The 17,084-nt window shown below is 39.1% G+C and overlaps 1 protein-coding gene across 2 annotated transcripts in view; it reads right to left on the reverse strand.

Annotated features, from left to right (window-relative positions):
• Nucleotides 1–17,084, reverse strand: part of SLCO3A1 (solute carrier organic anion transporter family member 3A1) — a 355,744-nt gene that overhangs the window by 20,677 nt on the left and 317,983 nt on the right. For both annotated transcript variants that reach the window (XM_069098525.1, XM_069098526.1), the window contains exons 5-6: nt 6,957–7,121; nt 2,481–2,679 (exon numbers count right to left, since the gene is read on the reverse strand). In XM_069098525.1, the coding sequence (XP_068954626.1) occupies nt 2,481–2,679; nt 6,957–7,121 (364 nt within the window). The remainder of the gene's footprint in view (nt 1–2,480; nt 2,680–6,956; nt 7,122–17,084) is intronic.

Consider the following 17,084-nt stretch of genomic DNA (forward strand, 5'->3'; position numbering starts at 1 on the left):
GGAAGAAAATGTCACTTTGAACTTGTCACTTGGGAAAGGTGGGGAAGAAGAAGGATAGACTTCTTAGAGCTTCTGTAGAGGCAAGTATGCCTCTGTCCTCTTCTGACAGCTTATTATCCTTTGGAGTAGCCATTGGCAGGGCAAAGAATGTCTCATATTGTAGCTTCACTGCTGGAACAAGATACTTTCTTTGGCTTTAGGGTTCCACATAAATGACCAAAGAAAGAATCTATTCATTTGACTTTGTCAAGATGATGGCATAATAACTTTTTATATGTGTAGACTTTTATATCTTATCAGGTGTTTTTATGTCTAATATTTTATTTGATCCTCGTAATCATGCTGGACAGGACCTTGAACAGTTATGATTACTTCTATTTTACAGATGAGTAAACTGAGTCTCAGAAAGGTTAGATAATTTGCCCAAGGTCACAAAGCTAGTAAGTCATGGGCTTGAATACAAGTATTCTGATTTCTTGTTCAGCATTCTAATTATCTCTACCAATAGAGGAGCAGAAGGCCTATGATACTATAGACTAGAATTGTTTAAGTCTGGGCAAATTCTATTGTGACCCTAAGTCAGATAAAAGTTGAACTGAGGAAATCAGAGGAAAAAGCAGAGAAGAGAGTTCAGACATGATCTTACACTGGATCTGCTGTGAGCAGTTTGAATGACAAGAAGAACTTCCTCTCTGTTGGCTAAAAAAATTGACTGAAGAGAGTGGTATTTCTAATGGATAGCAGAGAGAGTAGTGGATAGCCCTCAAGATAGTACCTTAGCTGAAGGCTTTAGCTGAGGTTCAAAGGAGGATGAATGAGATGAGTAAATAGAGCCATGTCCCTTTCCTGCTGGGAAGAGGCTTACAAATTTATCGACCACATTACCTCCCTTCTCCCTTCTTCCCCCCTCCAAAGGTTGGTGGAGACAGTTGAAAGAGCTGGCTGACAGAGGAATAACCCACCCAATACAGCAGAGGCTTAGGTGGCCCTGAAGATAGATGGATAGATGCAGACCAGCTGGAGGGGATAAATGATGCCTGGTGAGGAGCAGTGGAGACCTGCCACCCAGCAGGGAGCCTTCCTAGAAGAAAGCAGCACAATGACATTGACAGCTCTGTGATATCAGTGCTATAATCTGTCTACATATATGTCCTGGTCACCCAGAGTCCCCACATATGTATATCCCATGTGTTATCTTTGTGTGTTTTCACTCTTCCCAGTGAGTGATTGTGCATTTGTAGGAGAGTGAGTTTTAGTTTAATGGTGGGAATGTTCTGTTGTTAATTTAATTACAATTAATTCATTAAATCCTTTACTTGGAGTCAAATGTAATCTCTGGCTGATTAGTTAAAGCCAACACATTAGTAAGGGCTTGTGAATTATGGTCTGGAGAAGATTCTGATCCACAAAATAAGTAGAACCTGAGACAGCTTTCTAGGGGGGTAGCCACGAGTAGGAAAGGGCCCCAAGTGCTTTACATGGTAATGCCATTCATTCCCTGTATTTCCCTTTTACAGTGATCACTCTAAAAGACTGTCCAAAGATTTAGGATGATGAGAAGAAAATTGAAAAGGAGAGACATTAAGAAATGAAGATGCTGCTTTATAAATGGTGGGACTATAGATCGAGAGCTGGAAATGGTCTCTGAGGCCATCTAGTCCAACTCCCTCATTTTACAGATTTGTAAACTCACAGTAGAAACTGAGACCCAGGCTGGTCAAGCAACATTCCCAAGATCACACGGGCAGTGTCAGGAGTATGGACAATTTCCGATATTTTTTTTAGGATTTAGTGCACTCTGTGCTGTTAGCCTTGAAAGTAACAATGAATTACAATACAAGAAAAAAACATCCTAGGGTACAAAAGACTTATTTGTTCCATGAAGATATTTAGAAGAGATATTGGTGGCATAGTGGATAGTGCCCTGGGCTTGCAGTTAAGAAGACTCAAGTTCAAATCTTACTTCAAATACTCATTGTGAGACTGGGCAAATCAGTGAACTGCTCTCTTCCTTGGTTTTCTGATGTGTCATATGAGGAGAGTTGGACTTTAAAGGCCTCTGAGGTCCTTTCCCGTTCTAAATCTATGATCCTATGAAACTACACGCCCTCTTCAAGCTCACACTCAGTGAAGGAGACACAGCTGCATCTTTGCTGCTGCATTAATGGAAGCACAGCTAGTTTAAGCAAGCCATGGTAGTGAGTTCCACCATTGTGAGAGGGGGAAGGTGCATGCCAAACACTGTCCCATTGCTTCACCTGTAATACCTGTAACTTCTCTGACAAAACCACCCTTCCTTGGTCACTGTTGCTTGCTGTGTGTTGTCTCTATTAGAAGGTAAGTGCCTTGAGGACAGGGTCTGTCCTGCTTTTGTATTTGTATTCCTAACACATAATTAGTGCTTAATTGATGCTCTTTCATTGACGCCTTCATCTCTTCATTCCTTCTTTCATACCTGTTCATTTTCTTCCAGTACTTACTCGTTTCCATAGGGAACAGTAACCCCAGCCACAGGACCTGTGTCACACCCCAGGAAGAGGAAGGAAACATAACAAGCTGTAGACACCAGGTTAACCAGCATGGCCATCCGAATGGCTCCCAGAGCAGACAGGCTGAGCTTCTTTACAAGAAGACCTCCTAGGAATATACCCAGGCATGCACATGGGATAGCAGTCATCCCTAGAATAGAGGGGAAGAAAGAGGTTAGAAATAGGAATGGAGTGAGTCTAAAAGAGCAAGGACTAGGGATATAAATGCTCAAACTGAAAGCATATCCATATAAACATCAATAAGTATTCAATAATAACTTCAATGACTGGTCTTGTGTCATCATTCTTAACATCTAAACATACTTATTAGAGCTTCCATACTTAAACGGCACTAGACTGGGTGCCATAGTCACACAGACAACCCTGATACAGAGAACAATGGAGACCACATGGCAAATGAATGCTTAGCAACTGTATGAAAAAATAATGTATAAGTGGAAGGATAAGAATATATCATGAAGTGATAAAGTTTACATATTTGGATTATATGGATCCTGGGGTTGTAGATTTAGAGTTGAAGGGACTTTGGAAGCCAACAAGTCTAACCCTCCTCTTTTACAGAAGAGGAAAATGAGACACAGATATGTTAAGTAATTAATCCAGGATTTAAAAGTTAGGAAGTATCTGATGTGAGATTTAAACTTAGAACCAGCTTTCTACCCATTCTCTCATGTTGCCTCATGTATGGGGGCCAACTAGGATGTGTTCTCTCTCTTCCAATTTATCAGGAAACTTTTCAGTTTCCTGTACAGCCTAAGGTGCCACCCACAAAAAGAGTGGTTTATACCATATGACAGCCTTGCCAAAATGATAGACAATTTAACAGCTTATAGAGTTTTAAAAATCAGCTCTTCCTTAAGGTCAAATGAAAAAAAAAAGGTTCACGTGTCATAACCACCCACTTGCTGCAGGCAAGTTACTTTTTGTCAGGCTGTAGCACTTGGTATGGCAGCAAGGTTCAGGGCAGATGTGGGGGCAGAGGATGTGAGTGTAAATCCCAGTTCTGTCACTTACTACCTGGGTGACCTTGATCAAATCATGTGACCTTTCTGGGCTTTGGTTTCCTTATCTATAAAATAAAGACGTTGGACCAGATGACCTCTGCAATCTTTTCCAATTCTAAATGTATGATTTTACAAACAATATAAATACATCATTGTACTGGTTTTTATTTAATTTTGTTTTGCTTTGCACCACCTTGTTTTTACATGAAAGTCACCTGTAGATTATCAATATGGCTTAACATCAATTTTTAACCTAAGATGTCTTCACCTTCTTACTAGCACACTCCTAGGGTCACTTTCTGCATTAATTAGCTGGTGTATATATATATATTAGAAAAATGTATGTTAATTTCAGTATCAAATCAAACAGAATACAGGTGTGTAGGCAGAAATTGTGAAATACTAGCTAATACTATAATAATTAATTTTTGGACTCCTTGTGTGGGATATGGTCAAGATTCATGCAGGAAGGGCATCCATGGATGGGTTTGTGGTCTGTATTGTTGGAGTATTGGAAGGAGTACTTATATTGATGAGATTACAGGATATTGGAATAGCTTTATTGACAAATGTCAAATATTTTCAGATTTGCCACTCTTTTGGACTATTTATACCATAATTTCTCTGCCATAACTTCTTAGCATAGATTTAATGTGCTTACTGTATTTGCATGAGTGAAAGATGCTCTTGAAGATCAGGACTGAGGTCTGTTTATCTTCCTTTCAATGGTCCTAGCATAGAACCAAGGTCCTCTGGGCACGGAGAAGGCATTATTTAGTGACTCTGCCAATACCACTTAACATCTTCTTCCCTCTGAGTCACAATAAACAATTACTCCCTCTCCTTGAAGCGTATTTCCCCTTAATACTTGCAGACAGTTATCATAACTTTCCTCCTAACTCTCTCCTCATTAAGTTAACCTATGCAGATTTAGTCCTTTTAATCTTCTCTCATAAATCAGTCCTGCCAGGCCCTTAATCATTTTTGTTGTTATGCTCTGAACTCTGTCCAGTTTGTTGATGGCTCTGTAGTATTGCCCAGAGCTGGGCACTGGTGCTTCGGGAAGATTGAATAGGTTGTCTCCCAGGTCCATGAGAGCGATGAATAGAATATATTCCCATTGGAGCTTCTCCTTGTACTTATGATTCCTTTTCTTTGTGCCCCTAACCATTGCCAGCCTACTGTGGCACCCTTTCTTTTGTATTTTTTTTAATCTAGATGGCATGATGCCACTAAGTTGATCACAGTAAAAAAACCACAATTTATAAGGATCCTTTAAAAGGCAGTCACATTCTTGGACTGCTGGAAGAATTAGGATTCTTGGAATGCCTCCCTATGGGTTAAAATAATTACCTTTTATAGTGTTCTGATCATTGAAACTAGTGGTGGGCAGAACAGGTGTTAACACAGGCTCAAGGACTTGAAATTCTTCTGACCTTTCCTCTAGAATTCTATTGATTGATTTGGCCATGGAAGAACAGGGAAGCTACTATTGTGAAGCTACACACAGCTTGAAGTGAAAGTGCCTCTTTCAAAGGAAGAAGAATTCAAAGAAAGGAAGAGAAGAGATCAGGAGGTGATATACTGTTTCTCCCTCTGTGCCTGGGGGCTCAAGTCTAACAATGTTAAGATATACTGTTAGAAAACTAAGCATTAAAGGAAAAGACCCACTCTGCTTTCTCAGACAGGTAGAAAAGGGCTAACTGTGTTTTGTGATTGCCTTTCTGAAGTGGGAGTCTCTTTAATTTGCCTTTGGTTCCCAAAGCATGAGGTTTATAAACACTCTGTGCAACGCTCTTAGACTTTTTTTGGTTTATTGCGGCATAGACTATTGAAGGAAACAAAATGAACTCTACTGAGAACAGTGACAGGGGTTTTAAGTCCTGACCTTTTCCAAAATCTCTATAATTTCGCTCCAAATTAGTCATCAAGTTTATCTTTCACTATTCTTCATCATGGGCACTACCCTAACTGGACTGGTTTTCTCACTGTCCTCCACACAAGCCATGTTCCTTCCTGCCTTTGGGGTTTTGCCAGTGTTGGTAGGTATCCCTAACTAGAATGCCCCAACTCTTCATCTCTGCCTATCCGAATTTGTCTTTGCATTCAAGACCCATCTGAAGCCTCACTTTCTCCATGAAGTCTTTCCTAACTGTTTCAATTGATCTCTACTGTTCCTGAAACTCCTGTTCCCCAGTATCACTTTTTTTATGTTACCTTTCAGTTCTTGATTATTCACTATCTTATAAGGCTACAGGTATGAATAGGGACTAGGCATGTGATTTCATAATTATAGGGGACTCCTAGATGATGAAAGTCCCTCAACCAAGGTATGTAGGCACCTCCTCTGTGACTTACAGCCTTAGGGAGAAGCCTAGAGCACAGGTGTCAAAGACAAGGAGTGTGGGCTTCATTTAGCCACAAAACTCCAGAATGTCCCTGAACCAAATTAATGCAATTGGGAAATGTTGAAGAAATGAATAAAAATACAATAAAACATATATAATATTACATTTAAAAGCTAAGTAAATATGCAGACCAAAGAGATCCTTATATACAGATTAATGGTTCCATTTATAGTTGAATTTGATACCATTGCCCATGACTACTCCTGGGTGAGATTGACAGCATGGATTAGAAGGGGGATGTACACTCCAGTTTTCCTGGTTTCAGTCCAGTCCTCTGTCCGCTATCCCCCAGATGAAGTTGGTGGTACATAGGTGTGTACCTACATAGGTAGCTATAAAACACATATGTGTACTACATAGGTAGCTAGGTGGTGAATAGGGCCCTAGGCCTGAAATCACAAAGACCTGAGTTTAAATCTGCCCTCCAACTCTTATCAACAGTGTGATCCTGGGCAAGTTACTTAACTTCTGTTTGCCTCAGTTTCCCCATGTATAAAATGGAGATAATTATAGCACCTACCTCCTAGGATTGTCGTGAGGATCAAATGAGGTAATAATTATAAATGCTTAGCCCAGTGCCTTGCCCACTGTAGGTGCTGTCTACCTATTAGCTATTATCATTAGATCATTCTGTAACTGCTTCTGGTGCATAAGTCTGATCTCAAGAATAAGCTTTTGAAACTCTTTAAAGGAATAGGCAGGAATAAACTCTTTGAGGACAGAGGCTGTTTTTCTTTGTATCCTTGTGTCCCCATGTCTAACAAAGTGCCTCAAAGGAACTTAAACATATTTATTGAATTAAATTGCATCTTATTTACATATATCCACCTCTTGCCCCCAATGTTGAGCAAAGCACTTAAAACACAATGGACGGCATTTAAACTTGTTGCATAGAATTGTCAAAGAATTCTCTCCTCCTCATGCTTACCAAGGCTCCTTCCCTTTGGAGGACTAAATAAACTGCCTCCTGGCTTTGGGATGGAAGGGTCACTCACCCAGCAGCTGGTTGGCTGATGAAGTTGTGAGGTTGAACTGCTGTTCCAAGTACTTTCCCAGGAAGGCAGCAAAGCCAGCGACCACTGCAATCTCCATACAAGCTGCCAACACGATGCAGGTGAACACGGGGTTAGACAATAGGTGCTTTGTCACTTTAGGAATCACTGCAAGGAATATCAGAACAAAGAGTACATCAGCCAACTGGCACGGATTTATTATTTTTTTTTATCATGCTTCTTATTCTTATCATAGCTTATTGACAGTGACTGATAACTCACGTGGATTCTGGATCTGATTCACCTCAACTCTTATGGGGAAAGCCATATAAAAACACACACCATTTTCCCCTGCTGAGCTCCCACCAGTGGACAGGATAGGGGTTTATTGTCAAAGTCAGCTAAGAGACCCTGTCAATGTGATTGAAATGGCAGAAAAACACGTTCTTATCTGTTACCATACTATCCTGGGATCTGCTGTTGTTTTTTTGAGGTCTCAAAATAAGCCACTGAGGAATCCTTTGTGGGGAGCAAGAGATGGGTCAACCAAGAGACCAGTAGGTTCATAAACTTCCTTTCAAGACCCATGGGAGAAAAAATGGCACTTTTGCTATGAGAAAACACCTGATGTTGGTGAAGACATCAGCAGCTAGGCTATCTAATGAAATACTACCAAATAATCCATAGCAGAACATTTTTTTTTCTGTGGCTGGGCCTGGAGGATGGAGATTAGCAAGTGCTATCCCTGTCCAGCCAGAAGGGGAGAGAGCAGATGGCAGATCCCCTGTGCCTCCTGAAGCCTCACTCTGACTCTGTGTTTCTGTTATTTCCTCCTTCCCCCTTTCATCTGGTCAGTTAGTTTGTCTTTGAGGGTGTCTGAACGGCAGGCAGCATAGAACTGGAAAGAACTCTGCTGTTTTGGAGTCCAAATACCTCGGCTTGAATCTTGACACTTCCAATCACTAGCAACGTGACTATAAGAAAGTCATTTAATCCCTTTGAGCCCCAGTTTCCCTATCTGAAAATGGGGATAAAATATTTCCATGCTCTTCCTCACAGGGCAGTTGTAAGGGAAGTGCTTCACGAGCCTTACAGCACTATGGCAAGGCAGACTCTTGTTACTCTTTACTCTTTATCAGTCTGTCTCAGCTATTCCTGGATGTAATAAAGACAAGAATGGTGTCTTCAAATTGGGAGGCACATTCATCTAAATACATTTCATGGTAGCAAATCTTTGTCTTTCAAGGATGGATTTAATTTTTGGAAATATCCAAAAGTAATTTGGAGACAGAGTCTGGTAAAATGAGGTAGATAATAAAGTGGCATTACCAGTTTTGCTAAGCGACCAGATGTGACTATGAGGTGATGAGATTGCCATGGAAAAGAAACTGGACTGGGAGTTAGGATGCCTGTTTTGTCAATAACAAGCTGTGTGACCTTGGCCAAATTACTGTCTCTCTGAGGCTCTTTTCAGCTGTTCTGCTTGGCCCTGGACAGAAGAACTAGGAGTAATGAGTAAAAGTTACAGGGAGGTATATACTTAATATATATACTTAATATCAGAAAAAATTTCCTAATAATAAGAATTGTCTGATAATGGGATGAACCACTTTAGGAAATAATGAGTTCCTTTTTGTTGGAGATATTTGAGTCTGGACGACTGATAGTCCACAATGTTACAGACAGGATTCATGTACTAGGTAAGGGTTGGATAAAATGATCTTTGAGTTTCCTTTTGACTCTGGGATTCTATGATCCCTCATCTGTGAAATGAGCAGTTTGAACAAGATGAGAGGCAGCATGATCTAAGGGAAAGAGTACTTGATTTGGAGTCAAATCCTGGCTTTGCCTCTTAATACTTTTGTGACATCCAGCAAGTAATTTGGCCTCTGGGTCTTAGCTTTCTCATCTATAAAATGGGGAGACTAGATTAAACTTTGAGGTCCCTTTCAGCTCTAAATTTTTGATCCTGTAATTTCTAAGGTACATCATGATGGCTGACATTTAGACAGAGTTTTAGTTTACAAAAAAGGTTCACAGATATATTGACTTGAACCTTACAATAATTGTGTGAAATATGTACTCCAGGTATCATTATACCCATTTTAGAGATTAGGAAATGGAGGCATAGAGAAATTGTCCATAATCACACAATTACTAAATGTCAGAGGTGGGATTAAAACACAGGTCTCACTTAATTCAAAGCATAGCCCTGTTACCATACTACTCAAGTTTCCTTCTCTGACTTATAAACTGTCCCTGAAACTATAAATTTGCTAGCTCCCAGAGTAGAATTCCACAATGTCTTGAGCATCATAGGAATATGTGTAGACAAACACTTATAGAATCATAAATTTTGAACTAGAAGCTACCTCAGAGGCTGTATAGTCTGTCCTCATTTTGCAGATTAGAAAACTGAAGCCTAGGGAGATCAGTAATCATACAGGGAGCAGGTAGCAAGGCAAGAATTTGAATCAAGTACTTCTGGTTCCAAATCCAGCACTCTTTCTACTTTATGCTCTTCTAAGAGACAACACTGGATTTGAGTATAAAAAGTCCTAACATTAAAAAAAAAATCATTTAGAGTCTTCCTTTGTAAATTGTTTCTTATTACAAAAATATTCATTGTGGGTTCCATTTGTTTGTTTGTTCATCCACTGGAATTCTAATGATCAGTCTGACAGTCATGCTCACACCGCCGAGTACCCACTGAGATGAGTGAGGCTCTGTCTTCCCAGGTTAGGGCAGGGCCCTCAGCCTCTCTGACCAGGTACCATGTTTCTGACATGGAAAGAGCCCTAGAGAGCACAACCAGACTTCCACCTTCCTATTTCAGTTCTTTGACTGAAGACAGCAGGATTAGGGGTTGGGGGAAGAGGGGAACCAGCTTTAAAAGAGGCAAAATTGGTTAATGCATGAAATGTTACATTTTTCTACTTCAGCAAGCATTTTAATTATGCCACAGACAGTTTCACTTCAGCAGGAAGGATTCCTCACCAAGGCAGGAGCCTGCCTGCTTTTGTCTTAATACCTGGTGACTAATTTCTCACTGAATTAGATGTGAAAATCATTAAGTTTGAGAATCATCTGATTGAAGGGGAGTGGGAAGCCTCACTGGGCCTTGTTTGCACCAAAGATTCTTTCTTTTCTATTAAGCATATGACACATTGCTCTGGTTTTCCTCCCAGACTTCTCTTTTCTTTTCCATGTTTAATTGCACTAACTTACAGCACTCTTCATAGATGATGCTTTTTTAAAAGGCTCAGCCTGGCCTCTTTGGGTCCCATTTGAAAGGGGTTGTAATTATCTTGATCCTAGGGCTATCCCAATGTTTCCAGCTCTTTCATCCAAAAGGATTTTCAAAGCTCATAAAATTCTGATTTCCTAAGGATATAGAAGGCATAATGAGGTAACATAATACAGAGTGGCCTAGAGAAACAGGGAATGGCAAAGCAGCCGCCTTCCAGTACTCCTGACCACCTGCTGCCTTTCTCAGCTATACCTACTGCCTACTGATTCACACTTAGAAGTTGAGGAGTGGAGGACCCTGGAGGGAGGAGGGGGAAAGGATCAGTTTGAATTTAGCAGCCAGCCAAACCCAGAAAAAAAGGCTTTTTTAAATAAGCTCTTAAGCAACATACAACCACAGCACCAGCTGGGCAGCCTTTCTGAGACTGAGTGGCATAAGGTATAAAAAGGGAATAGGAAAGAAAGGCTGAGATGGCTTTAGGGAAAATGATTAACAACAACCATAACAACCACCACCACCATTCGCTGTATTCACCTTGGACATTCAAAAAAGTATAGCTTCTAAAACAAAGACTTCTTTTGCATTTGCAGTCCATATTGAAGGAGAAAGTTCTGGTTGGGGGCTACTTTATATGTATTCTCCCCCAACTCGAAGGTCAAACAGCAAGACATTTCACACTGTGGTACATACAGATGGAACTTGATATCCTCTCTAAGAATCTTGTACTTAAGTTGCTAAGAGGTTACCAAAGTGAAAAAATGAAGGCAAGAATACGTAGATTATTAAAGATGCCACACTTTATCAACTTCAAGTCCCTTCCCCACCATGGTTTTTTTTTTGCATTTTGCAAGAAAGCTTGCTTTACTTTTCCAAAAGGACACAAACTACACAAAATCAAAACACATACGAATTATTCAGTACCATCCAAAGAAAGATCACATGGGATGGCAGAAAAAACACTAAGACTAGGAGTCAGGAGACTGGAGTTACAGTATATTTGCTGTGTTGACCTTGGCCAAGTTCATTTTTTTATGGGCCTCAACTTCCTCAACTATGTAATGAAAAGTTGAGACTGATGACTCCTGAGGTCCCACTAACTTGCAAAATTCTAAGGGGAAGGGCAGAAAGCTTTTTTGTTGGTACTTATTAAAACCACTTCCCTCTAAATGAGCAGAGAAATAATGCCTGTTTTCAAAATATTTGATATCTAGTTTGAGGACAGCATTGCTGTAAATAGAGATGAAACATCCCTAATAGTCCTTCTGAAAGGAAAATACAGGCCACTTCTAAACAAAAAACATTTTGAGGGTCTCAATGTTAACAGGGAGGTGGCCAGCCAGCAGCTTGAAAAAAATGTAACAAATGAAAAATCTAAGGGCATTTCCAAATACCTTCTTTCCTAAATCAGGGTTACAAACAGTTTGGGGATTATATTCAATTCAATCCAATAAGCATCTGTTTATTGCCTATTTCATACAAGACACCATGCTAGGAACTAGGATTTTTTTTTGGTTGGGAGTGGGATTTACTCTTTATTTCTGATTTTATCAGTGTAAGGCCTTCCAATGTAAAAACTACTTCCATCTTCCACAAGGCATGCACTGGGACACTAGAGATAATAGAAAAATATGAAAAATAAAACAAACAAAACAGCTTCAAGGAGCTGGGGTTTTGAGAGTTGGAGAGAATCAGGGATTCTGACCCAACCTCCAGCACAAGCCTAAAGGTTCTTTTCCTAGGAGGAGGTCCACATGGGAGAGCTATTCTGATGAAAGAAGACATAAGAGGCTTTAATATTTTGCTGCCTGATGTAGTGGGGAAAGCTGAACCTGTGTGACTATTGTATCAGAGGTTTGAGAACTGAATGGCATGCTGAGATTTGTAGTTCATAGGGACAGGTGCTCTCCTCTCAGTTCTGAAAGTGATGTGTGACTCTTGAGGTCCTTGAGAAGAATGCACACCTGAGTCAAGTCTGGGCATTCTTAAAGGGACACCTACAGCTTTTGAGAAAAAGACTGAGAAGGAAGAGTGGAAAGTGAGAAGAGGTACTACTGGGGAAACATCCTCAGCCCTGCTCAGGGTTTAATGAGCTGAGCAGGAAAGACTCAGTGGCAAAAGAACAGGTGAAAGGAGAAATTGGAAGGAAAGACCTAAAGAAAAAAGTGAAGAGGGCCACTGATACCTGATAGGCAGAATCAGTTTTGGCTGATTACTGGTTGAACCCATGTCTTTGAGACTGAGGATGTTTTTTTAAAGTCCACTTTTTCTTCAAATTCCCTTGCCAATGCCCATCTAGTAACAGACAATATAACACACCCTTCTTGCTTATTTTTAACGAATTATGACTTTTGCTTTAGACACCAGGGGTTAGCTAGTTATAAACACAAATTTGAATTAAGGCAGGGAATCACTGTGATTGTACTAATAACTTTTTATCTTAAATAAATGCAACAAAACAACAGAGTAAGGGGAAGAAGGGCCATCAATTTGCCCTCAGGTCAAAAATTTAGCTAAATATAACAGGATGTGGCTGATTAAATCTCTGGAGAGAAAGAGTATAGGGGGCATCTGTGGTGCCTGGTGAAAAAAAATCACACCCTAAATCACACCATTCCTCAACCCCCAGGAAATAGGAAAGGCCTCAAAAGATCCAATGTTCTCTTCAGCAGGGAGGAGGGAAAAGAAAAGGATGAATACCAGCTAGCCAACTATATAGGTGATATATTATGATAAGGACAGGGACTGGACATTTAATTTCATGGATTTAGGGAACTACAAGATGAGAGAACTTCTACCAATTCAGATTGGCATCTTCACTACAATATAGGGTCTTAGACTGTTGCCCAGAGCATAAGGAGGTTAAATAACTTTCCCAAGTAAGTTATTCACATAACTTGTCACATGACCAGTATGTATCAAAGGCAAGACTTGTATGCAGGTTTTCCCGGCTCTAAGGCTGATGGCTCTTTCCTCTGTGCCAAGCTTTTGCTCAGTGGCTATGATAACTAGCAATATTTCAGATGTGCTACTTTATTGACACCTGCAATCCTAGACTTAGCCACTTGGGGAGTAAAAACGTTTTCCTCAACCGTACTGTTTCCTATGTTATATTTCTGACCTTTCTGGGCCAGGAAAAACAATTCAGGTTCTCTTCCCAAACTGATTTACACAAACTCTAAATCTTATCTTACGGGTCCTTCATTCTTTATTCCCCTTCCAAAAATTCCTTTTTCTTTCCTGTCCAAAGCACTTCCCAACCTGAACCTTCAGGAGACAAATCCTTACCATACACTTCCAAATACTCTGATTGGCTAGAGGTTTTTATGAAACCCAGGATAATTGAAAACACACTGTTCACTTAAAAAAAAAAAAGGACTCAAGCAATAACAATGGCACTTCACACAAAACCTTTAAGCTTTCTAATCTTTAAGATCCCCCAGCATTTTTCACAGAAATTTTCTTCTTATTTTCAACAACTACAAAAAGTACATAAATTTATCATCCCGCAAAATTATTTGTGTGCATATATGGAAAAATATGTTTAAAGTTTTTACTTTTGCTTTGTGAGTGTCTTCTTTGTTGTTGTTTGGTCATTTCAGCCATGTCGGACTCTTTGTGACCTCATTTGGGTTTTTCTTGACAAAGATACTGGAAAGGTTTGCCATTTCCTTTTCCAGCTCATTTGAGGAAACTGAGGCAAAATGGGGTTAAGTGGCACTTAATAATTGCTTGTTTCCATCCTTCCTTCCTGGCATGGATAAGACTTTTCCACTATGAGAAGGCATGGATGAGTAATAATAAATACCATTGAAAGGAATATTCACATTGATGAGATAACCCATTCAAAGAAGCAGGGATTAATGAAATTTCACCTTAGTCATTGCCTTTTCCTTGCATCTTCAAATCAAAACACAATAATTAAAAACAGAAAAAAGAAGGAACCAAAGTTGCTCCTTGAAAGCAAGAAGTGTTTCTTCTGTCTTTGTATCTTACCACCTAGCAATGTTCTCAGTACATAACCAGTGTTTAGAAATGCTTGCTGATTGATGGATTAAAACACATCCTATCACGAAGAGACGAAAAAAGAATGATTAAAGAGAACTGAAATAAATAAGACAAATGAAGTTGACTCACATAACCTAAGTGTCTTAGGGGCCATGAAGTCAGCCTGAAAGGACAGTCTGACTTAAATTGGATTTGTGAGAACAGAAGATAGTCTGTGATTAAACTGCTACTCATATTTTGCAGAATTACAGAAATAGAAATGATGTAACTGATGCAGTCCAAGCAAATGTTAGCGTATGCTAATACAAGTATATGCTAATAGAGCTAAGAAGCCCAGGAGCTGTATTTCTGCTCCCATTTCTACCACTGATTGCTGAGCTGCTTAAACCTAATTGTTCATGATTATCTGGAATGCTGGGTTTAGAGTAAAGAAAAGACTGGGTTTGAATCCAGTATTAGATACTTACTAGCTTAACTTCTCTCCAAATAGCAAAGTTAAGTCAATTAAACTTTCTCAGCCTCGGGGTTCCATCTGTAAAATGGGGATAATAATGTCCATGCCACTTATTGCACAGAGTTGTAAGGACCAACTGAGAAAATACTTTGTAGTATTTTCAAATACTACAAAAAATAGCAAAGTACTTTGTAGCCCGTAAAGGGATAGTAATAAGTACTGGATGTGTGATTATTTTGGTGGGGAGGTATACAGAGCTTCTAGATGGGGAAACTCTGCCATTGTAGATAGGTACCTTATGGTCTCTGCATTTTATAGTCTTAGGGAGTTACCAAGAGCACTGAGAGGTAAAGGAATTTCCCCAGAATCATAAAACAATATATGTCAGATGTGGGATTTGAACATGAATCTTCCTGGCTGTGAGATCATTATTCCACCACACTGGGGTGTTTTGTTTTGTTGTTTTTTTTTTTATTATAGTGATTGTTCTATAAGAAAAGATGAGCAGGTAGATTTCAGAAAACCTTCAAAGATTTACACGAACTGATACTAAGTGAAGTGAGCAGAGTCAGGAAAACATTGTATATAGTAACGGCAACATTGTACTATAACCAACTTTGACAGACCTAGCTCTTTTCAGTAATAGTGTTCTAAAACAATTCCGAAAGACTCATGATGGAAAATGCTATCCACATCTAGAAAAAGAACTATGGAGTCTAAATGAAGATCAAAGCATACTATTTTTTTGTTCTTTCTTGTGGTTTTTCCCTTTTGTTCTGATTTTTTCTTTGACAACATGACTAATGTAGAAACATGTTTAATATGATAGTATGTGTATAGTATATATCAGATTGCATGTCATCTTGGGGAGGGAGGCAGGAAAAAGAAAAAAATTTGGAACTCAAAATCTTATAAAAGTAAACGTTGAAAAAGAAATAATGAAATTATCATATGACTTGGAATCAGAATATCTGTGCTCAAGTCCTAACTTGACTCATACTTAGCCTCTCCAAACCTTGATTTCTTTATTAGAAAATGTGACTAATGATTATTTCCATCTCTATTTTATTGGGTTGGTGAGGTTCAAATGAGATCATATAATAGTGTTTTGTATCATGTAATATTACATAAACATTAGTTATTATTCTTTTTTTGGCTAAATAGTAACTTCTGTGATGGCATAAGGTCACAGGTTTACTTATCTTTGTAGTATTTGAAACCATACTGTACAATGCTTTGCATTGTTTCATTTAATAAATGGTTTTTGAATTATTAGGGAAGGTTAGAATGATATCCAGGCCAAACCAAAACTGAATGTAGTCTATTTTGTTGACAATGGATGAGGCTAGTCGGAATCTCTTGACTGGTCCTCAGAAGACCTGGTTGGCACCATACTTTATTTTAGAATGTTCTTCAGAGAGACCATATGGAAAGGACAGTGCCTCTCTGTGTGTTCTAAAAGTCTAGAAGATTAAACATTTAAAAAAAGGAAAGTACTTGCTACAGGTGACTAACACCATTTTGACTGAAGTCTAAAATCAAATGCTCGGTTTGGTGCAGTCATTAAGACAACACATCGCTGATCAATTAAATTGATTCTTTTTCTTTCTTTTTTGTATCTTCACCTGCTTGTCCTATAGAGAAGTCCATAAAATGGAAAAAAAACTCAAGTATTACAACATCATATCAGTCTGTTTTTAAGTAAGAATTCATCATTCATCAAAGGCACACTTAGCTCCTTGCAAGCTATCTTAGAAATTGGTGATAACCCACATGTTTCCCTGGGACTGGGGTGTGAAGTCATAAATACAAGATCACCACAGGATCAGAGAGATGAAGAAACAGGGCCCAGATGCAGGAAACACTTACTTAGACTTCAATACAGTATCTTTCTCAGTTGGAGGAAAAAAACAGAAAATGACTAAGGACAATAAAAAGGTCTTTTGTAAGCAAATAGCTAATCTTATAACTTTACTCCTGTGTCTAAGCACCGGCTGGAAGAGAATAGCCGTCCTAGCTTAGCTAATACTTTGCTGTTCTCAGATAGCATTTTTGAAAATTCTAACAATGCAAAAATTCATTTCTGGAACGTGGAATGTGGGGAGGAAGAAGAGACTTTTCAAAAATCTAAATGGTGTAGGGGGGATATCATAGCTGATGCAAAACTCCTATCTTCAAAAAAAAAAAACCCAACAGGTTTCATTTTTTTTTTTCTGGTGAGGGCCAATATGTATACAATACAATATAATTGTTGATGATAAGCTAATTAATTAGTTGACCAATCCTATTCTCTAAGAGGCAATGTGCAAAAATTATCTCCATGGAAATTTTAGCTCTTCGAACCAAAGCATCACATAGAAGTTCAAACTTTTGACTGGGTCCAGAGCTGTAGAGATTCGGGTATCTAGAGCAAATTTAGTTG

The sequence above is a fragment of the Petaurus breviceps genome, unplaced genomic scaffold (genome assembly GCF_028583685.1).
Source record: "Petaurus breviceps papuanus isolate PSGF00001 unplaced genomic scaffold, PetGlider_PUasm1.0 37, whole genome shotgun sequence".
NCBI classification, from domain to species: domain Eukaryota; kingdom Metazoa; phylum Chordata; class Mammalia; order Diprotodontia; family Petauridae; genus Petaurus; species Petaurus breviceps.